Source organism: Tauraco erythrolophus, chromosome 2 (assembly GCF_009769465.1).
Source record: "Tauraco erythrolophus isolate bTauEry1 chromosome 2, bTauEry1.pri, whole genome shotgun sequence".
NCBI lineage: Eukaryota > Metazoa > Chordata > Aves > Musophagiformes > Musophagidae > Tauraco > Tauraco erythrolophus.
The window spans coordinates 132,835,416-132,858,561 of NC_141466.1; the positions used below are offsets into that span (position 1 = coordinate 132,835,416).

Sequence of the window (23,146 nt, forward strand, 5' to 3'; positions counted from 1 at the left end):
CAAGTGGATGTAAGTGTAATGTGTACGAGTTTAAAAGGACTTTTTTCAAAGTTAAAGAGAGAAATTCAGTCCTAACATCAGGTTTGCATTCACAAGGTCACGTGAGAGCCACTCAAAACAGTTTTTCTTTTATCACACACACAGAAATCAATGAATGCATTTTCATATTCCTTGCCAAAAGAAGACCCGACACCACTTTTTATCCACATACAAGCCTCAGGACAATCTTAATCTCAAGAGATGCTAAAATATTTTTCAATTTAATGACTTTCTAAGAGTCTTCTCATGGCTGGGTTTTAACACTGTATATCATTGTATATTGCACACACACGTGTACAATTCATATAGCATCCATTATGTGGATGTATGTGTATTGTATCTGTGATAGTATATTCAATATTATGAGACTACATTATATTGCCAGCCTTTTTTGATTGCTCTACCTCCTCCTGAAAGAAGCAATTTCCTGTGCCAGTTTGCTTTGTGCCAGGAATGTCAGGTGGAGATTACAGGCAGTTTGCTTCCTCCTCTCACTGTCTCCTCCTTTTCACACCATCCTTTCGCTCTGCCTCGGCTGACCGCACAGGGCTCTTCTTCACTGCAGTGGGTTGCTCTTCTGTCTCCCACCTGTTAAACTAGCTAGAGAACATATCCTCCTCGTAGTATAGACACATTTGTGACGGAAACATCAAGATTGATATGAATGGAAATGCATGTGGGTGAAAGCACCAGCAGAAACTAGCGAGCGAGGATTAAAGAAAAGCATATGGTAATTGCTACAGAGCAACATACGTGATTTCATCCAAATGACCAAACAGCCAGAAGAAAAGGAACAAACCTATCTAAAGATAAGGTATAAAAAAGATGAAAAACAGGGCTGGAGGCAATAAAATAACAGGTAAGAAAAACCTGGCAACTGTAATTCAGGAATTTGCCACAGGCTAACCAGAGGTGAGATAAAATAATGAGGCAAAAGATCCCAAACAACATCCACATCTAAAGGCTGTAAAGACAAGTCCAAAATCAGTTCATCATCACTAATGAAGAAGAGCTCAAGAGACATGACGAGGACCTGCTAGGTGTGGCACACCAGTGATCCTGGCCAGACCACCCGGACACGCGGCTGCGGTGCCTGTGAGCGTGCAGATGCGAGAGGGCCCTGACCCGGCACGACTTCAGATCCCAGTAAGCAAAGACCAGTTAAGGTCGGAGCAGCTCGCGGGAGCTGATGCCGCCGCCAGCGAGTGTGTATGCTGCCATCAGGTAAAGCTGCACTACTTATTCTCAAAACACTGGCTGGCCTGACATCCTCTTAACACATCGTCACCGGGATCTTCATCTCTCCCAAGATTTTTAAAATCTCTGTGGATGTTTAGAACCTGACCTTACTTCTAATCCCCCCGATCAGTCCGTGCACTGCGTGGGATCCAGTCGTGATCACGAGAGCAAGGGAGGCGAACACATTCTTAATTTCTCTCGTGAAGAAATAAGCTGTCCACTCAGAAAGTTAACGTCTCATCTCCTCAAAACCTGTGTGCCGGCGACTGCAGCTGGGCTCAGCTCCCTGCCCAGCATGCACCAACAGAGAGAAACACTGGTTTTGTCAAGGTCAGGAGAACACTGCTACCTGTGTTGCAGGCAGAAATCCCGAAGCAAGGTGATTTATTCTCCCAGATGTTGATACTGGCGTGAAAGTTGCTACTACATGTAGTAACTGACACTGTAGCCACATCTGGGCAAACAATAAAGGGGTTTAAGTGTCTGGCAACATTTGTGGTTCATAGAAAAGATGAGGTCGCAGCTATGTTTGCATGTTGTAACACCATGAAAAAGAGTTACAATACCTTGCCACAACCAGAATATGGAGTTTCTTCCAGGGCTCAGAATGCATTGGCTGATCAGCGCCAGCTGTGACAAGGAAAGAAAATTACCTGCCAGCTCAGTCCACGTCTCACGTAACTGTGCCATCCTCCTTCAGTTTCTACTTAGCACCTATCGACAATGCACTGCTCATGTGAACTTGGCAGCTGCTGTGTGCCATTCCTCCCTTGCAAAACAAAGCCAACATTCTCTAGAAATCAAAATCAATCCCTGTAGCAGCAATAATTCACAAGTTTCACTCTCCTCTCAGCAGAAGCACACAAAGGTCTCCTGAAGTGAAATCTGTAAAGAAGCGTTTTTGTCCAAGAAAATTCCAAACCTCACGGCTGAAGTTTGGGTTCATCCTGTCTTTCGGTACGAGATGAGAAGGAGGAAACGAGGAGCTGGACTCAGTACTGTTGGCAATGAGCAGCGAGTGCAGGAGGGAACTGCAGACCACATCAGAACTGAGCGCCGCACACCCAGTCCCCGTGGAGCCCCGAGGCCCTTTCCGGGGTTCGCCCACGGAGACAGCAGCTGATGCCGCTGCTCCCAGCACACAGCGCACAACCCAACTCTTTTGTCACCAGCTGGAGGGCCTGGCTGCATCATCCTCCCCCCAGTTTCCACAGACCTTCTCGCTCCTGTCCTTAGCAGCGCACAATGCCTTGCCCGCGTTCTGGGGAAGCTGTCGCTGAAACAGCAGAAGTGCAAAAGCTGGAGAGGCACAGGAATTCAGAGGCCCTTAAGTCCCTGTCTTAGGATACCAGGTGCTTCATTCCTGCACATTGTTTGGAACCAGCAGATTGCCATTATCATGCAAAGTTTCTCTTGAGCCACAGCACATCCTTTACAGCAAACTCTTACAGACTGTTATCTGAATAACATTGTTTAATCTGAAAATTTTGCTACCGTTTATGCCTTTCTTCAAATCAGTTACAAACATAACAGAATCAGACTTGGAGACCTCTAAAGCGCCGCTATCAGCGTTGTATCATGATAAAAATTTACCATTTGTCCCTGTGCTTGGTTTTCTGTCTCTAAACCAGCTTATGTAACGTGATACTTCACTTCTCCATCTGTGACAATTTATGATCCCCAGCCACCACTTGCAAGGGATTTTTTAAAATAAAAAGTATCAGCAAGTTCTTCTTTACCTCCTATTTCAATTACGTCCTCAAAGAATTCTACCCCATGAATGAAACTCAAGGCCGGGTTTGGTTTAACATCAAGCTTGACCTCCAAAGCACTTGTTTTCACTGAAGCATTAGGAATAAAACAAGTTTGAGTTTTTAGGCCAGATAATATTTTAAGATAAGAAATTCTAGAGAAGTAGCAGAAGATTAAAGATATGATAGATCACATTGTTCAGATACTCCTCTCTGCATAATAACTTCTTTAATTAACTTTGCATTTCCAAAAGCAAAGAAAATCTCTCTTGGAGGAGACAGAACAAAAATCTTGGCTGGGAATAGCCACGTTCCTTAGTCTCTCTCACCACTTGAGAGAACCTCAGGCCTTGCCTTGGACCACCGAGTGCCCAGGACTGCCCTGCGCTTGCTGGGGCACGGCGGGCACAGGGGACACCTCAGAAAATCTGCAAGACCTGCTGCACTGCTGCACAGTGCTGCGGCAGGAGCAGTCCTGCGGGTCGGATGGGGCAGCTCCACTAAACACGCGGAGTCCTGCCACAGCCTCCAGCCGCAGAAGTGAGGGAAATAACTCCCCTACACAGAGAACAGCCTAAACCTTGGAGTTTGCTTTATCACCACGTAAGCAGACAAGTTGTTGAGCGTGACTATCATCGTAAGTGATTTAAAATCTCCCCAGAAACCTTTGGCTTAAAAGTTTGATTCAAAGTGACAAAAATACTGACTTTTAAAAGTGACTTCTGAATACAAATCTTCAGTAAAAACAGATTGTTCAGGTTCAGCTTAATGAGTTAAGTCTACTGAATATTCTAAGTGAAAGTCAGAAAGATACGGAAAAGCTTGCTCAGACGGAAGATGGTCAAGTAAACCACTGCTGCTTCTCTAAATAAATCTCAGAGACACAGCTCTTTGCAGGAAGTTCTTCAGGGCCTTGCATAACCACTGATAATTTTGCCAAATAATGGAAAATATTTTTTAAAAATCTATCTTTTGTTCTAAGGGAGAACAGCCAGAAGATAAACCGCACTGAAATAAAACTAAAATTCTGCCAGCAGGTAGGTTACATGCACAATGTTGAGTTCCCCTTACCTGTAAAGGTCCGTGATCTGCCCTTCATTCCAGCGGTAACAAAGATCGTTAAGAAGACGTTCATGCTGTCCATACAAGCAAATGTAGTTGGAGACAGGAAAGGGTTCCTTTGAAAAGCAGGTGATGCTATCTACCACACTATACTCATTGACATGCATCCTGAAATAATTCCCATGTCTTGCCTCGCCGGTGATAATCTCCATCCCCTGGAACAGAAAACACGAGGCAAGCTGTGGAGACGGAACGAGCACCTGACGTGGCGTACGTGCAGGATGAGTTAGGGTCACCGAGCCCATACTTAGCATCTCTTAAAATCCACAACCATTTTTTTTTAATCAAGAATCCCCATTCCTGGTAACTCGGTTTATACAGCAAGGCACATTGCTATGGCTTGGACACAAAGGCTTTCCGTGTGCGTTAGTCCTTGATTAAGCGCACAGCAGACGGCTGCGTGTGCAGCAGGGGCTTTGGTTCCCAATCCCGAGTGCCATTCGAGACACCTACGGGTATCTGGGCCATCCGAACTGCGACGGGGTTACGACACAGGATCCATGGGAGACCTGTGACCTCCTGGAACAGCAGCTGGAGGTCAGGAGGGATGCCCTGGGGCATCCCAAACAACACTAGATGCCTCTGTTTAGGCAACTGAATTGAACTCTATTCATCCCAGTTTATTATACGGAGTCCGTATGATTGCATACACATGGCACATCCTCATTTACTATAGGATACCATCCTGGTGAACGAAGAACACACTGGCATACTTGTACTCTCTCTCCAGATTTACAACTATACATCTATGTTTTTATACATGTATATACAAACAGGATATATGCAGAGTCCAAATTTATGGCACATCATCGAAGCTGTATGCTTGTAGGCAGAGGGTCGATACTGCCACGTGAGTCAGTTGCAAGCAAAGTTCAACGTTACGACTCAAAGATTTATCACGTACCAATTAAGCACTTTTAGCTTTGTATAGAAGTTTTCCAGTAGTCAAAGATGTGATGGAACAGCCTTCCAACGAGGAAAGAAGTACTAAGGAGGACTGTTCATTTCTAAAAAAAGCTTCTAAATTTTCTAAATGGCACTAGGTACTAGGTGGTTGCCTGCAACCGCAGGAGGCTGGGTGTGACCTCTTAGGACATTTCCTTCAGGCTAGGTTCTAGATTTTTAAATGATGAATTACTATTGCTTTTACAAATATATATATGCATATACCTACATTACATATATACAGGCATATGTGTGTGTGTACATATACACACACAGAAACACATAGATAGGATTTTGAATTGTTCTCACTGACTCTCTTGCTCGTTTGAACAAGGGCTGCCAAGTGTTGCTAACACCAACTCTACTATCAATAAAAGAGTAATAATGTTGGATGTGGATGCTCAAACTGTAGCATTTCATTTCAGCTAGTTAAATTAATCACTTAATAAAAGACTAAAATGTAAACATTTGTTTCAAACCGCACATTGCAGTTGCAGTGGGATGATCAAATAGCTTGAAGCTATTTTTTAAAGCTGTATTCATGTTCCAGTTTTATATAATTCTAAAACCTGTTGCTAGGCTACAGTAACCTTTGTTACTTCCACATCTCTCAGCTAATACATTACACTAGCTCCTCTTCTTTCTTTTCTTAGGAAATTCTTTTAGGATTTACATGAAGTTTCTGGAGAGGCTTTAAAGATGTTTCTTTTTCAGACAGCAGGTAATCAAAGCTGCAGCAAAAGAATTCTAATTATGCTCTAGCAATTTGGAGTGACAAAACCGATTTTTTCTCTCTCTGATAGTCCTTTCTGCTTCTCAGTACGTGCTGCTTTGGACAGCTCATCCTGCATCTGCAAAGCTAGAAAACAAGGTGAGCCATGCTTTGATTCCTCCCCTCAAAGCATGGATTCCTTTAAAAAAACCCCATAATTTCTTTCTATGGATCACAGCTGTCCAAGTTTTAAAATCAACACTTAAGTAGACTTTTAAAAGCCACTCTTTACATCAACTACAAGAATGGGCTTGATGCAGAAATCCCTGAGGAAAAAGGTATAACACCTTTCTGAAATGGGAGCTTGCCTCAGTGGATGGTCCTCTCTGGCTTTAAAAGGCATGAATCTAGTCTCTTTCTTGTTTCACAAGTCAGGTTCTCCACTAAGAGAAGCATCTCCACGTTTGTATTATGGGACAATCTCCTATGTAGCCCAACTGTGTGCTTCCCTCTGTGCTTCCCTCTTTCCTGTTCAAAGTCGACTCTCATGGTTGCAGCACTAGCTATCTTCTGGCAGACAAGCACAGAGCATCCCTTCCAGATATTGTTTCCTTACCAGTCTAGAAATCAACTGGATTTCACAGATAGTCTGTGAAGTTTTATCATCTATATGCATTTATAGCACCTTATTACAGGGAGGGAAGAGGTAAAGCACCAAGGCTGAAAGCGTATTTTAGTGAAATCCAGGTAATACTATCTTATGTCCTCTTCATAGTAATCGTGCATCTTTTGAGAAGGCCAAATATCGGCAAGTTTGGAAATTAACAGCTAAGAGCTTCAGTTAGTTATATAATCCATACTTGTTCACCAGCTGTACCTGATTTAAACGATGCACCCAGGCTTAGCTGACTCTGGATTTGTTCTTTTGCAAGCCTGATGGCAAACACCACCACTGCCTGGATGTGCTGTGCGTGAAATAGGTGCTAGGAATTTCCAAAGGGACGTACTCCATGTGTCTGAGAAAATGACTTGCCTGTCTCTACAGACCTGAGCAAAAAGCAAGCCATGCTGAAAAAGAGAAAAGCCAGCACGATAACCTCACAACCTGTGCTGAGGCAAATGGCTCAGGAACCAGGTACAGTGTTGAGCCACCAACTCTGGAAAAAAAGGGTCACGGAGTTGAGCTGTAGTGCTCCATTAGGAGCTATTTCAACTCAAAGTGCTACAAATAGTAACGAACAGTTCAGGGAATTAGGGCTTGACAAGTATTTCCTGCCTTCAAGGACCAAAACCCCTTTGATTTGGTTCATTTCATGGCAAAGGAAATAAGAACTGCAGTAAAGTAGTTAATCAGATAATCTTATCTGTGCGTATTCCACATTTACAATATGACAGTGAATTTAAATTAAAATAAATTCAATATTTTCAAATAATCACAGAGGTTTGTTTTCATGTGGTTTGTTCCATTCCAGAGTTTACAGGTAAATCCCAGCTCCAGAAGGTCTCTAAATATATGCTTAAACCCATGCTTACTCAAGGTAATTTTTAAGATGGATGGTACTTATGCTACCTGTGCCATCCTGAATAGGAACATCTTTCCAAATGGAGGACAAAACAAAGAAGAGTTAAATAATGTAACTTACGTGATCACACAGCGCAAGTTCTAAGTCCAAGCGGATGGGGATTGCTGGTTTGGAAATATGCAAGTAATTATAACCTCCAGGAAGAACACCTCCTGCCATAAATGAAAATATGAGATTTATTAAATCATAAGCAAAGAAGAAAATATTTGTTTGTCCTCCTTCTCCTGTAATTTTTTTTGTTGTTTACTAAATGGCTCTAAAAAGAAAACAAGGAACTTATTTTGTTTTGGTGGACTTTTTTGATACTCTTATACATATTTGTGCTGTAGCCACACATTGAAAAGTTCTGATTATCAATTTATTCATCTTGAACTTGGAATAAAGACAGAGTTTCACTGAAAACACTCTATATTTACTGCAATACACACAAAAGCACAACTTGGTCCGTTACTAGCAAAAATCTACAGCATAAGCTTTTACTGCAACTCACCTCTCTCCACTGACTATGTGAGGAGCTTTGAGGACTTTACTGCTATTAGATGGCATTTGAGGTGAGATGGACCTACCCTTATCACATAACAGCAAAAATACCAAAAAGGACATGAAAGGACAGAAATCCGTTTTGACACACCTTTAATTTTACACTCCTTGTACATGGGGATGAGTCTATCGGAGCCTTCTGGTGGCTTGGAAAAGGGCTTAGGGCTTGGATCAAAGAGACTCAGCATAGATGTTGCAAGCTCAAAGCCAATCTCTTTGGAACTGAAGTTGCTGTGTGTCCATTCACCTACGTAGTATCTTCTGGAGTACTTCGTTAAAGGACCTGCCGCCCTGATGCTGGCATCATTAGTACAGAATTCCGTATCGATCACAAGTCTTCCATCAAAAACAAGGCAAGCATCATTAATTGCCTTAAAGGTTTCATAATCCACTGTCCTGTAGGCAAAGCTAAAAAATGCCTAAAAAAGAGAAGTAAGTAAGTGTAGGTTATATACACAGGTAAATCCTTCTGATTCAGTATTTACAGCTACTGAAACTAATCCAAAAGACAGTCGAGGGGAGAGTTACTAACGTAGACTGATCTACTTCTGGTTACTAGATGAGTTTTATTTTAAAAACTCTGATATTAACTATGTCAAATAGCCTGAGTGGATGTGCGTATTTTCTGTGTTAGTGTGAGCACATGAAATAGAAGTTGGTTTCCTTCTTTCAAATGCTCAAGCCAAACTGTAGAAGTAAACAATAGAAACGTACAACAGACTTTGCCTTTTAGCAGGATAACTGTATATTACAAATATTTTTCCAACTGCTGTGCTTAACTGTTTACCAGCAAACTGTGTTACTATGGCTGCCAGCACAGGGATATTCGATGAAATGGAAAGACAGGAAATTCAAATTGTTCGGAGCCAATGTCATTCCCATTCAGACTACAGCAGCAGAACCGAAGCCAGTGGATGCTGGGGAGGCCAAGAAGTTTGAGGGAGGTACAAAAGGGCTGAATATTTACACGAAAAGGAAAGCATTCAGATTTATCATACTTGATAGTGAGGTAGGTTTTGGAAATCATATCCAAACTTTGCCAGGACTGAATCACATCTCTCCTACTGCAGATGTGGATAACGCGGCCTGGGGGGGCAGGCTGATCCGTGCCTCCCTAGTGCCTGGGGCTGCCGCTCCCAGCGACAGGGCACGGGGCCGGATGGACGCCGGGTCCGTACAGATCAGCCGGAGGAGCCTGTGTCTGCGAGCGAAGTACCTGGCGGATTTGGCAGTTGAGCACAGCAGATTCCTGTTCACTGTGTTTGGGTTTGTGGGACAGAAAAAAGATGGGACTTCCATTCTTTGTAACCCCTGCGTGTGCTGTCTTACTCCTCCTTACAGAACTGGCATCCTGAGGTAGGGATTTATTCTGGGACCAGCATCTACCCAAGCCATGAGCTCGTCTTCCCCACAGAAAGATTCTAAGGACACTGAAAGAAAATCACCCTAAATCCTTAAATTCCTCCTCTAAGTCTCAAAGAAAACAAGCTAGTGATTGTCTTCTTGTGGCACTTGCACAGCCCCTCCGGTGGGACTCGAGGAAGCAGGTCAGACCTCATCTCCCCCACAGACGCCGAGGCAGCACCGTGCGACGAGCACCACGCAGCAGGCGGGGCGGGAAGCGGCCGCCGGCTCGTCCTGTGCGTCCGGCACCGGTGTGGAACGGATGCGGGCCCAGCACGCCACGCGCAGCGCGCTGGGAGCCTCAAGAGCCGCTTTGAAACCCGGCGCAGCGCGAAGGCGAGTTCCGCGGGTCCCGCCACAGCCCTCGCCTTCTGCCTGCGGGCCCGCGCACGGAGCGGCAGGGAGCAGCTTTCCCATCGACTTCCCATCACGCGCAGCTGGCGTTTCCCTTGCTATGTGTTTGACTTAGAATCACAGAATGGGTTGGGTTGGGAGGGACCTCAAAGATCACCCAGTTCCAACCCCCCTGCCATGGGCAGGGACACCCTCCACTACACCAGGTTGCTCAAAGCCCCATCCAACCTGGCCTGGAACACTGCCAGGGATGGGGCAGCCACAGCTTCTCTGGACAACCTGTCCCAGCACCTCACCACCCTCAGAGTGAAAAATTTCTTCCTTATATCTAATGGAAATCTCCCCTCTTTCAGTTTAAAGCCATTGCCCCGTGTCCTGTCACTACATGCTCTTGTAAAAAGTCCCTCTCCAGACTTGATTTTCTATGTTGCCTAGAAGTGACTTTAAAGAGGCAAAAGCCCATCTGAAATCTTGAACCAAAACCGCGCTCGCTAAGGACAACCGTGCCTATTCGGAAGAAGCTCAGAGAAGCGCTGGAGAAGGTAAAACCCGTACGACCTGGAGGTGTCTCGGCTCGGAAACACAAGAAATGAGCAGCAGGTGAGTGAGGGTGGGTCGCCCCAGGCCCTCCCCTCTGTCACAGCGCTGCCGATGGCAGAAGCAGGAGAAGCTACAAGTACGAGCCGTGTCTGTAGTTGCCTCTTACAAAGGATCAGCTGAAAGCGGGCAGAAAAAAGGTCCCAAAAATACAGTAAAACACAAGTGAGTACTGGACATTGAGGGTTAAAAGTACTGAGAATGACCAGGCTGAGAGACGTCTGAAACAAGACCATGGTCTGCACAGGGTACCGATGAAGTCTGAGCGCCTCATTGCTACAGCAGCTTGTGAAGCTCCGGACCCTTTACACAGAGCTTTCCGTGTCGTCAGGGCCCTCAGCTTGAAAAACGATCAGATGACAAGTTAATGTCGCTGCCGACCACCAAGAAATAGCACTGCACAGGCTGAGGAACGGGCGAAACGTTATCAGGTAAGCATTGGCCTTGCTGTCTTTGTTTGAACAGCCCGAGACACGACTGTCTCAGGGCAAACCAGCACCAGCAGTATCTCCTTGCCTTAGCGCCGGCCTCAGGGAGATGCGGTTGTGACCTGGGTAAAGGTGTTACACAATTTCACCACCAAAGAGCTTTCCTGTGGACCAAGGACAAGCGTCAGTTGCTCACGACTGGCTGAAAGGCCCAGCTGGAAGAAAAGGCAGGGGAAGCAAAGGGAGCTGGAAATTTCAGCAACACCAGCATGGCAGGGATGCAGCAGCAGAGGAGCCAGAGCCTCTGGGCTTGTTCGGGTATAAAGCAAGTAGCGAACTGCATGCAGTTCAGGGAATTCTAACCACCCAGTAGATCCAAAATCAAGGAAGCTCTGCCCGAGAGGGCAAGGGGAGCACACAGCCCGGCTGCCAGGCAGGACGGTGTCACCGGCGGGGAGGGGACGGCTGCAGCCTCCAGGCTGCGAGCCATCTGTCAGCCCGGGAGGGGAGGGAGGGCGGCTGCCACTTGAGGGAGAGAGGAGATTTTCTCCCGTTGTTTTCATTCTGCAGGACTCAACAAATTAAGCCCCCAAGAACTGCCAATCAACAGTTGATATTGGCTCACGTCCCAAAAGGCCCAGAGCTGCTGCAGTGCCGATTCCTGCACTGCCCGCTCCCTGGCGAACGCAGCTGCCTTCTTGGCGGAGGTTGTGCACCGGAGCCGTCCTCCTCCTCCTCCGAGCCCGGCCTCGCAGGCAGCGAAAAGCAGACACAGGCACCACGCAAGGCAGCTGAACCGGTCTGGGAGGACATAAAGCCCCTGACATCGCACGTAATTGCACGTCTCTCTTCTTAGAGACTGAGTAAGAGGGATCTCAAGAGGGAAGAACCATGGCTGGAGGAGGGACGGGCATGGGGCACAAAAGGGCAAGAGAAACCAACCATGAGGAAACGGAGGTCTTGAAGGAATGGCACAGGCCACACAGGCAAGGTGGTGTGGAAAAGCGGGGGGGCGATGGGGAGGTGGTGAACAGACACCGAGTTGCAAGAACAAGAACCACATGGAGATCTCTGTAGAAGAACAATAAAAATAGAGGGATTTCAGGGAAAAAGGAGAGAAACCAAAGCGCTGCATATGAGGAAAGTGTGGGAGGAATGTCACTACTGATACAGGGAGCAAAGTCAGGAGACTGCTAGTGTGTAAAAGTGCTATGCAAGGCCTCACCTCCATCAGGAAGGGCTTAACTTGCCATATGTTAAAAGAAAAGGGTTGGGAAAACCCAATGACTTAGAGCTTTCCAGTGCAGGGGAGCTGGCGGGGACCACCGACTCCTGGGGAGCTCTCCGGGGGAGGCACAGGATTCTTCCTTCCCAGAACTACAGCAGACCTGCTGCACCGGGAAGTGTGCCCGCAGCGGGGGTGCCGAGGGGCCCCCACGGCTTCCTACGGATGCTCGTTTTGAAGTGACTCTATCAGAAGCACTCGCTCGCACGGATTAGCCCAGTGAAGAAAAACAGAACTATTCTGCCCGTTAAGAACAGGTAGAACCTGTCCCAAATCTCACGGTGGGGCCACACCTGTGAGTGTGGGCATCATTTACTGAGATACTGACACTACAGATGAACAAAAACGCAGTCGTTAATGTAGAGGGAGAAAAATCCGTTTAAAATATATTTTGACTAAGTTACACAGTGGGCCAATCCATCCTAACGTTACTGGCTTTTACCATGACTTAATCAAATCTCAATCAAATGCACATAACTATAGTCAGGAGTCACTGTACACATTTAAATAAGAAAAGGATTTCTGGAATTATTGAGAAAATGAATTACGAGTATTTGTCACTCAGCAGCAAACAACTATTTGTCAGTCAGGTGACTTATATGCATCCTGATCCAAATCAGCCAGGGTATTAACAATGCTTTTATTTAGATTTAAAAAAACCAGTCCTTTAGACTAACAAGCGAACGCTCAATCTTCTAGAGACAATGAGAAAATAGATAAACCACGGAGGGACTATCTAAACGTGATGGTCTTTGTCTCAAAAAGCAGGCTGAAGGAAACCCAGCGAAGGCACATACTCACTGAGCACTGCAATCGAAACGGTTTGGTGTCAGTGGTGAAAGTGGCACACGTGATGAGGGCCGGGCTGTCGCCGCCGCCCCACTGTGCCAGGATGCTGTCACGATGAACGGACACCCCAGCCCTCCACAGCGCCTCCTCAACGGCACCTTCCACCGCGTTGTTGTTGAGGCAAGTAACGTTGGAGCTGAGCGGAGGCTGTACCAGATGTATGCGAGAACCACTAATTCCAAGAGATAAGAGGGTTTCTACCGTGGTGTAAATGTCAATTGTGTTCCCATAGACAATGACGTTCCCTAAGGGAAAAAAAAAAAGGGAAAATTTCTAAGATGTACAATGAAAACCTTATTAGTATAACTCAGATGATAATAACGTGAAATTGCTCTCTTTGACCCTCTTATTTCTCTGATGCTATGAAGCAAACAATGTTACCTAGCAACAGTAGCTAAGATAATTTAGTGAAGAATCCGTACAAAACATCCCACAAAGTAGGCAAGTACTTAACACACAAGTATGACATTCATTCTGACCCCATAATTTGAAATTATTTTGATTGAAAATCCTCCAGGGGAAAAAAAAAAAGTTTTAATTTTCTTTGTCTCTCCCTCCTCTATTTTGCTCATTCAAAGGACTTTTTCGGGGCGGGGGGGGAGAAACAAATTAAACACATCATGCAGAAAAAAACCCACAAACCATGGAAAGACCAAGTTATAGAAAACATGGAGGTCCCCAGGGCTGCTGCTCCCTGACACAAAGCCCCATCTCCAGAGAAGGGCACGCTCCTCCCTGCCGCCGTGTCCGAGCCAGGCGCCCCGCCAAGGGACACAGGCTGGCACCAAGGGGCAGAGAGCTGCCTCCCCCCAGCGCACGTCGCAGAACGCCCCAAACCCAAATTCCTCACGCACGTGCTGCGAAGCTGCCGGCCTCCATCCCTGCGCGCTGCCCAGAGATCCGCGAGCTCAAGAGAGACGTTCCTGATCAGTTGGTACGAAAACAGCGTTCGGGCACGGCTGTGCCACTGGAGCAGAAACCACTACTTCAACCAGCTCCATCCTTCTACCCGCCAGGCGAAGGGAGCTCCCAGTCAGACCCACACCTCCCTCCTCCCCGCAGAGCGCCCGCAGCCACAGCGCCGCAGGCTACGGCAGGATCCTGCAGATTCTCCCACCCAAGCGGTGCCACTTCAGGCGCCCCAGTTACAGCTGGGAGCGGGCACGGGAGGATGGGAGGGAAGCAGGTTCTGCGTGAGCGTAGTGTGACTCTCCAGCCGGATGGCTAAAGCCGTCCTGGCAAAGGGGGAGGCAGAGCTGGGATGCATCGGGGCATCTCTGTGTTTTATCTAAGGATGGCTTAATATAAACCACACACATTCCTCTGAGCAGGGACTGAAACGTGCACCTCTCCTCCCTGTTCCCTCTGTCTCCCTGCTCGGAATAGGAACCTTTTTTCTGCTCCATGACCCACTAAGCCTTCAAGTAATCCGTGCAAAACAGATCAGCTCTCGTAGGACAGACTGGGAACTCCTTTCCCGGTGGAAAGGACCCTCTGCTACGAGGGCCATGGCCAAGCTCCTGCCCAAGGAAAGGAGGAGCAAGCCCCCGCTTGCGGGCCGCTCTGTGCATGCACGCAGCCCCCAGCTTGCCTCTGTGCTCTGCTCACCCCCCCAGCAGCTACCTCAAGCTGCGAGGCAAGGCAGACCGAGGGTCACCAGCCTATGGATTTTGACAGACCTTCAGTAAGACATCAGCTCCTACACATGAAGTCTGATGGAATCTGATCTGTCAGCACAAGGATGCATCGAAGGCGCATTCCCAGTGCGTTTATACCCCACACCTGGGCAGCCCTGCTGGTCAGCGGGTGCATTTATTGCTTTCTGGGAAATCCCTGGTAGAAACAGGGATTAACTGAGCCATACTCACACAAGCTAACATGCAAACATCCTTGCAACAGAGCACATCATACACTCCAGCACGGAGCTGGGGGAAAGGAAATCGCAGAAAAGCTAACACCTCCCAGCAGTCACTTTTCCAAATGCTGCGTGCAAGCCAGAACAAAGCCAGTGCACAAATCCCGGGCTGTCCTGGCCTTGTCCAGTCTCAGATGGAAGCTGAGGGATAACACCCAGGATATAGGGCCTCGTATGAGAAGACTTGACATGAACAGCAGCTGGCACCGGCTCCCCTCAGACTGCAGAGCAGTAACTGCACACTGAATTTGGACAAACAGCTGACTTTCCTACATGACCGGCTTGATCTCGACTTTTGGCAGCGTTTGTTTCCCTACATGACACTGCAGAAGCAGTGATGAGCAGGTAGAACTGCCTCACTTGAACGTTTGTCTCGGCATTGGCATTTGTGTCTCACTAGAAGCGATAGCATCCCCTGCAACCTAAATTTTATTATTTCATAGGCTAAACTAATTTCTCTGGGACCACGTTTTACTGCATGAGACACAGAGCAATACTAAACAGAGCGTTCACAAAGCCCCAGCTCCCGAGAATATTAATGATAAAAACTGTTAACAGATGTTCTTTCATTCCCCTTGTCCATATCAGTTTGGCTACTTGTAGCTGCCAAATAGGCCTACCTCTTCATAACTGCCAGCGAAAAGAATTGCCCCACGATTATACACGCTCAGAAACGATGGAAAGCACAGTTTTACCGTTCACATCAATGACCAGAGGGGCAGAACAGTTTTACCTGCAAATGTATTCACCTGGAATTGTAAGAACAAAGAGATCTTGCTGCTTTCGTAAATACAATACAGAATACACAATGTGTGATGCTGGGAATTCCATCCAAGGTGTACATGGCTAGGCTGACTTTCCAAGCCAGGAGAACCCTTTCTGTTGCTCGTGCCTGCCAGGCTGCCTATCTATAGGCAGTAATATCCTCATGAGAGAGACAAAAGAGAAGGAAGCCACAACACTGATCCATTTTTTTTTCATTGATGCAGCAGACTGTAATGGAAGAAGTAAACAAGCAGAACTAGTGGCAAAACACAAACTTCAATACATTCATTTTCAGTAATCATCTAACGTGCTCGTAACGTGGTACGTGGATGCTGACAGCCTCACATTACACTTGCACGTTTTCAATTAGCTGGGGGCGAAAAACATAAGCAGTTGAAGAGGATGCAGTGGCTGGGAAAGGGAATGAGGACTGCTTGCCAAGGGCACAACCCAGCAAAGTTTTAACCTGGCTCTAAAGCAAGCAAGTCTGGGCAACTGGGAGATCCTCACCGCTGGGCAGAAACAGCCTCCTTGGAGGGAAGCTCAGTTATTGCATTACACGTTGGCATTTCTGTATATACGAGATCAGATTCAAGCCCTGCATTTCTCAAGGAAAATTAAAATTCTGGTTTATATGGTAATATTAAATACAACTGCATTAGATCAAGGAAAGCAATGCTCCTTTACTGACCTCTTGTAAATCAACAATTTACGGCTTCTGCTTATTACAATATTAGTGGCTTTTTAGATTACAGTGCTAGTAGTCTAGGAACTACAGATATTCATTACGGACTGAAATTATGTTCACTGGACAGACAGCAGTTCCTCAGGATGCTTTTATTCTTTAACTACATGAAAATATATCTATCTGTGAGTAAACATAATAATCTTCCACAGAAAAAAGCAGTCATAAATAAAGATCATTAGAGTAGTGTTATCATTTATTACTAGAATGTCAGAGTTCTGCTGCAGCGCAGGCTCATTCATTCTCCGCAAGTGGAAGCACAAGATTTCAGTGACCCCAGCATGACCTGAATCTTTTTAGTTTGCAAAAGCTGAAGGAGAAAACCAGTATTAGCTAAAGCATCAGTGGCTCCGGTTGGTGATTCATGCACTGGAATTTTAATGTGATAGTATTCCTACAAACACGCTTTTAATAAGGCAGTAAACTATGTTTAGGTAAAGAGAAAAAATAATTGCTCCATTTTGGGCCATTAAAGCAGTTTTGTTCCTTACTTTACTTCCATCCTACTTTTTATTTTCATGGAAAGTGCAGCGCTAATAGGAGATGAATTTCAATTAGTCACAATTACAGTTCTAATAGGTTTCATGCATTAGGCGGCTGGGTTTCATCAGAGCAGCCGCAGCGGCAGCCGTCGGGCCAGTGCTTGCCCGGCTCCCGGGCCCTCGGCAGCACCAGGCCCTTCCGGAGCTGCCAGCGTGACCAGCCACAGCCAAAGGCTTCTGGCCCCAGCTCGGAGGACCCCGCTGCAGCCCACCGAAGAGCTGGCAGCGGCAGACGTGGCTCACTGCTGCTGCCACGGGCTCCTCGAGAAACACCCGCTGCTGAGTGCCCGCCAGCATCTCCCGTCACCTCTACTCAAGGCGAGGAGGAGCCCGGGGAGGAAGGCTGCAGCAGCCACACTGCTGCCCACCCTCAGTGGCGCGGTCGCTGCCGGGAGCCCCGTTGCCCCGCGGCGTGCACGCCGTGCCGCCTGCCCACACTGCCAGGCTGACCCTGAGCTACGGCGACCCGCGAAAAAGCATCCTCTGATTTCGCCGAGAACGAAGTGGTACCCAGTGCTCACAGAGAGAAGAAAAGCAATTAAAAACCCTACCTTAACTCTTAATTAAAAGCTGCTCTCAAAATCAGTGCCTCCAAACGAAGATTTCATCCAATTAAGCTAATACGACCGGCACTGTGAAGCTCAGCGATTAACACTTTCTTCTCAAAAAGTTCCAGAACTACAGGTGGTCTTGAAGGTGCCTTCAGCCTCCCTCGTCCGGGGCCTTTTTCCCGAGCCGGGTAGCTCCGAGCACCCGCCGTGCTGGGTGCTGGTGGGAGCTGCTCCCTACCCGAGCTCCTGGGCTGGCTCCGTGGGAGCCGGGGGGCTCTGCCAGCGGCCAAGGCGGGCACCCTGCATGCAGGGGAACGGGGCTCAGCACAGCAGGCTCCACTGCTTCGGGTAAACACAGCAAAAGGCTGAGCAAGGGAGCATTGACAGAAGCAAGCTGCACCGACAGAAGACTGAGTATGAGCTGAGAAGAATTATTACTAGCTCTGCAGTGGGAGGATGAAACGTGTGTTTCTGTGCAGCCACAACACCCAGCGTACACAGCTTCACTCGCCACTTCATTCTCCTTAAACATAAGCAAATCCTATTTTCTAACATTTTGAATTCTAACATGTTTACAACAGGTCAGGAGGAATTTGACAAACAATACATTACAGTATTGATGAGATGAAATATGGGAGATGTAGTTTTACTATTTATTGAAGGCAAACCTAGGACCTGGAGAATTTCAGAGATGAAAAGTAAACACAAATGTAAAGCTTTGGCCACCCCAGGAGAGCAGTAGCGTGGTCTGCAGGGAGCTCACAGACATCCAAATCAATTGCTAAGCTCCACAGGACCCCTGCCTCTGCACCCCCCTGAGCCCGCTGCCTATTACCCTGTCTCCAAAATAGGCTTGGGGCTGAAAAGTGGACTCATTTTCAGAAAGAGCAGGGATCTTGGATGCAGCTATGATCAAGCATGAAAGAACAACGCTTGTAAGAAATCTAGCCAGAAAACAAAGCAGGGTGACGAAGAACAGAAACAGACACAGGTGGAGAAGGACTTCTGCAGCTGGGCACTCTATAAGCTTATGTCTGCAGCAGCAGAGAGCGTGAAGTGGAAAGAGCAATGGAAGAGACCTGGAGCCAGAGGCAGGGTGGGGAGAAAGAGGGAGGCATCATGTCTCCAGAAAGTCCCTCCAGACTGGCCTTATCGGGAGCTGTGGATTTAGCTTATAACTGAAGACAGGATAGTGCCTACTTAAGACATACATCTTTGCACCGCAACAAGAGTCAGCAGCAATAATGGAATTATGATTAATATAATATTAATTTAGTAATAATAATAAAGGTGTGTTTGTCCCAAAGCAGATGAGATGCTGCCAGACTGCCGTTCGTCTCAAGAGCGATCCCCCGGTGCCTTGCGTCCCAGCCGGCGGCTAGCTCTCGGGCAGCGCTTCCGTGCAAGGGTACTGAGCACATTCCAGGACTGAGCAGGGACGGATTGACAGGAAAGACTAGCAGTGGCACACAGGGAAAACTGACAACCTCATCTGTTTATGCAAACGCAGCTGTGCGTAGCAGCTGGACATCAGGTAGTGCTGCGCGGGCAGGGGCTGGCACCAGCTGGGAAACAGGCGTCTGCTGAAGAGGCTCTACTACATGCCCGAGGCCAGGAAGCTGTTTGAGGAAAATGCCAGCAGAAACGTTATCCTGATCATTGTCTCCTGTCCTGATCACAGCAAGGCTTGGAGGACAATAAGGTGGTAGGCGTTCAAGGCCAGGTTGGATGGGGCTTTGGGCAACCTGGTGTAGTGGAGGATTTCCCTGCCCACGGCAGGGGGGTTAGAACTAGATGATCTTTGAGGTCCCTTCCAACCCAAACCATTCTATGATAAAGAAAATTCCAGTGTCTTGAGAACTTCCCTCAAGGTCTGCCAAGCAGGACGTGAACCTTGCAGCCCACACCAAACAACTACCAGTTCCCATCATGTTCTCTAGGAACGAGCCAGGTAAGCTGCATCTTTGGGAAACACCAGTTGTTGCACTCGATCAACAGGAACTTTCCACAAAAACAGCTTTCCTGATCTGAACCCAGTCCTAACTCACACCTGGCACACAGAACATGTTACACGACCTCATTTACTGTTTCTTCTCTAGCTGAAACTAACTGGGCAGCCGGAATGATTCCGGGTATTTTCAGTAGTACACGCACTCGGTCAACGAGCTAATGAATATAGGAATGACGCACGCATGAACAGGCTGAGGAAATACAGGTATGGTAAAGAAAAATCTGCACAAATGTGTGATTTTAAGGGTTAAAAAGAAAATACCAGGAGCCTGCAATTCTGCGCGAAAATCTGTAACCGACGTAACCGAATGCAAAGATGACAGATACTGAAAAAAGAACACTTCCTAATTTAGACCTGTTTGCTTTGTGTTACACCTCAAACGTAGATATTTTTCTATACAACAGAAAAACACATCCACTAATTAAATTATTATTTAATTGGCTAATTAATTACTCCAGCCAGATTTGCATTTGGGACTCATTTTGTTTTATATAATAATTATAGATAATTAATCTATCTCAAAGCCTTTCTTCCCCAGCTAAATATGCTGGGTATCAAAAATGACAACAAATTGTAAATTAATCTGGAAAACAAAGCACAGCAGATGAAAGACTTTGTTAGAATTAATCAGGCACCAATTATACCATGGAATTAAGGAAACAATAAGCCTAGAAAACATTTCTGTAAATATGTGTGTGTTAACAAAACCCCTTACCTTCCGAGTTGACAACGTTTTCCTTCAGCCAGTGCGTTGCCTTTAAACAGTCCTCATCATCATTGAGAGTGAAATGGTTGGAAGGGACTTGCCCTGTGTACCTCTGTGGCCACTTACTCGTGACTTCTCTATTCGTTGGGAGCTTACTGATATCTGCTCCAGTGGGAGCCAGGACCTGGGAGAAATTAATAAATGAGTGAATGAATATATGGCATATCTCTTGGAGAGCCGTCAAGAAAGATTTTAAATAACAGTGACACAAGCCATTTGACTACGTCAGGTTGCTATCCTTGTACAGCCCAACCCTTCTTAACATTCTGCAGTAGCAAACACATGGGTGGCCACAGAGAAAGCAGATCCATCTACTCGGAGTACACACACACAGAGGGGCACACGTGTGTGTCTGTACTCCACGTTTTCCGTGAGATATGGGTGACCATTTTGAACAGCACTGCCAGGTCAAGTGAGCAACATCACAGGCAAAACACAAACGAAAGGGACTTCAGAGTGAACAGCAGAAATGCATAAACGCACTGGTGAAGGATCTCTGCCATTATTTGAATAACACAGACCTTTAAACGACACTTGAAAATTCTTTGTGCAGCAAGCCTGCCTCCATCTTTTGTCAGCAAAAATCAACTTTCTACAACAAGAGAGATTTTGTCCCAGAGATGGGGACCAAAACCTGCTTGATGGTTAAAACGCCAGGGTTCAGTAGTGCTCATGTTATAATGCTACTTCACAGTACCAAATTCAACGAGAATTTTACAGCACAAAGAAGGGAATCTCATCTACGCCTTCTACAGCACCGGTGATTAACGTCCAAACAATGTGCTCACTGCCAATTGGATCAACTGGAATACTCTTCAGTCACACAAAACCAGGCATGACATCGAAAGATCTTACTTATCCAACAAGTAAATCCTCTTAATCACAATGAATAATGTTTTCCTAGGCATTAACTTGACTGCTTACCAAATAAGGGACAACTTATAAAAAGGATGGACTACAGCTCTGTGTATTAAAACAGGAACCAGATAAAAATAATTCTGTCCTAATTTTGGTATAGCTCGTGAGAATAGATGAGGTTAGGTTTTCTCCTTGAAGGCATTAAGATCCAAGTTTTCCCTTCCTTTGTCTTTCTCCTCTAGTGTAGTTAATTTCTGTAGGTTATTTTGCCAGTCAGTGACCTCCAAACTTCTTTTTCTAGGAGCACTGAAAGTCCTTCCGACCACACTTCACCTTTTGTTTTATCGCTGTTGAACAGCGAATATGGATTTTGGTTAAAGTGTGGCTCTGCTCTGCAAAGTGGTTACAGAAAAACTGGGGCTTTCTCGCTTCACAAACCTGTTGCACACGTGCAGTCCAGATTCCACTACGGGGCTGAACATACCTCACATGCGTGTTTGTGACTTATGGTGAGCTCCACTGTAGAAACCTGCAGACACATGCTCAGTTTGACCTCCTGATTCCAAAGGCAGAATACCTGGCTCGTGATTCCCATCCAAAACCAAGAGTAAGGCAAAAGCACTGCAGGCAACGTGGCTGCACAAAAGGTGGCCATTTGCCTCACATGGTTTGAAGGCCACGTGATGATGTACAAAGAAGGAACAAACCCTGCCCAGGATGTCTCAGTCAAAGGTGAGCCTGTGGGGCTGGAGATGAGCTTGAGTCCACATCTCACATTACCACGGGTCTGCTTCAGTCTCACTGGAAACTCAACTCCTTGTTACAAGAACACACAGCACCACGTACGTGCCCAGGCACGGTCACCACATGAGATGAGTAATTAATTTGATAAGGAATTCTCTCCATTGCTGAAACTAGGTCAAACGGTGTTGGACCAGCTGGAGTTCAGTCTCCTGTGGCTGGGGCCACATGTCAATCGGGCCCGCTCTTCAGCGGCTTTAATGGTCATGGTGGCAAAAACACTGGCAGCTTTGCTTAATATCTGATATTGAGCAGTGACACTGCTGGGAGAAAATTCTGTAAAACATCTCGTGTCCCCCCCCAAATTCTATGGGCACACTGAAACAGCACAACCTGCCACACAGAGGGGCAGGAAACTTTCTGGTTACGCACTTGCTAAGGGCCACTCTGCTGCTCTGCTAATCCCAGGAACATCCACTGTCGAAGCCGAACGCGGCGTGATGGCGTTTTCACCCCGCACACCACCTCACCTGGTACTTCTGCCCCGTGCACAGAACAAGGTAGTCATACGGTATTGTCTGCTCCTTGGAAACAACCACGTATTTGGCAGCGCGATTTATGCCAGTCATTTTACCAACCACGACGTTAACCCAGGAACAAAGTGACATCTGTGCATAATCTTCGTCATTAAAACAGTGGCTGCGAAGAAAGAATATCTGTAAGTGACATTTCAGCAGCTGACAGCAGGCATTAATTAGACATCTGGTGGGTTAGCCCAAGTCCCCCAGTGGTTCAAGTCTGTTCTCTCGCTGTGAGTTTACGGCAGTCTATAGTAAAAGGTTAGTCATTATGAAATACTCAGTTGCAAATTGACAACTTTCTGCTACAGCCAAACAATCCCTCCCAGCACCGGGCCATACAACCGCATAATTTAAAAGCCAAGTCAGAAATACATGCTTTACTCTGCGTTTTCTTTGCAGGCTGATGTGAGGAGGAGACTTTTGCTCCTGCAAAGAACATATTTTAACAGTCCAATCCTTTCTCCTATACAAGGTTCCCTTATTAAGTTTTTTCCCATTTTGCTTCATTTGGTATTCAACTTCACCAGTAGTGGCCATGGTGAGACACAATGCAATGAAGGCACCACTGGCGTTTTAACATCCGTGTTCCAAAGTATCAGTCTGCAAAGTTAAAAATAAGGAAAGTTTAAAAGTTTAAAAGCTCAGAAAATGGTTGTCAGAGCTAGAAGTAAAAGCCAGAGGTCTCAAATTTTCTCTTGGTGACCCCTTTCCAAATGAACCTCCAAAATGCAAGAATGAAAAATTCTGAAAACGTACTAAAATGACCCTCTACCCCCAAAATTCAGAAGTCTCTATGATGCAACTGAATTCCTCTCCACAATGA

At 46.4% G+C, this 23,146-nt stretch overlaps 1 protein-coding gene across 1 annotated transcript in view; it reads right to left on the reverse strand.

Annotated features, from left to right (window-relative positions):
- CFAP61 (cilia and flagella associated protein 61) overlaps window positions 1-23,146 on the reverse strand; it is a 103,768-nt gene that overhangs the window by 13,306 nt on the left and 67,316 nt on the right. Inside the window, exons 19-24 of the mRNA XM_086626586.1 lie at window positions 22,273-22,441; window positions 20,093-20,267; window positions 12,801-13,093; window positions 8,023-8,350; window positions 7,452-7,543; window positions 4,101-4,306 (exon numbers count right to left, since the gene is read on the reverse strand). Of these exons, the coding sequence (XP_086482712.1) occupies window positions 4,101-4,306; window positions 7,452-7,543; window positions 8,023-8,350; window positions 12,801-13,093; window positions 20,093-20,267; window positions 22,273-22,441 (1,263 nt within the window). The remainder of the gene's footprint in view (window positions 1-4,100; window positions 4,307-7,451; window positions 7,544-8,022; window positions 8,351-12,800; window positions 13,094-20,092; window positions 20,268-22,272; window positions 22,442-23,146) is intronic.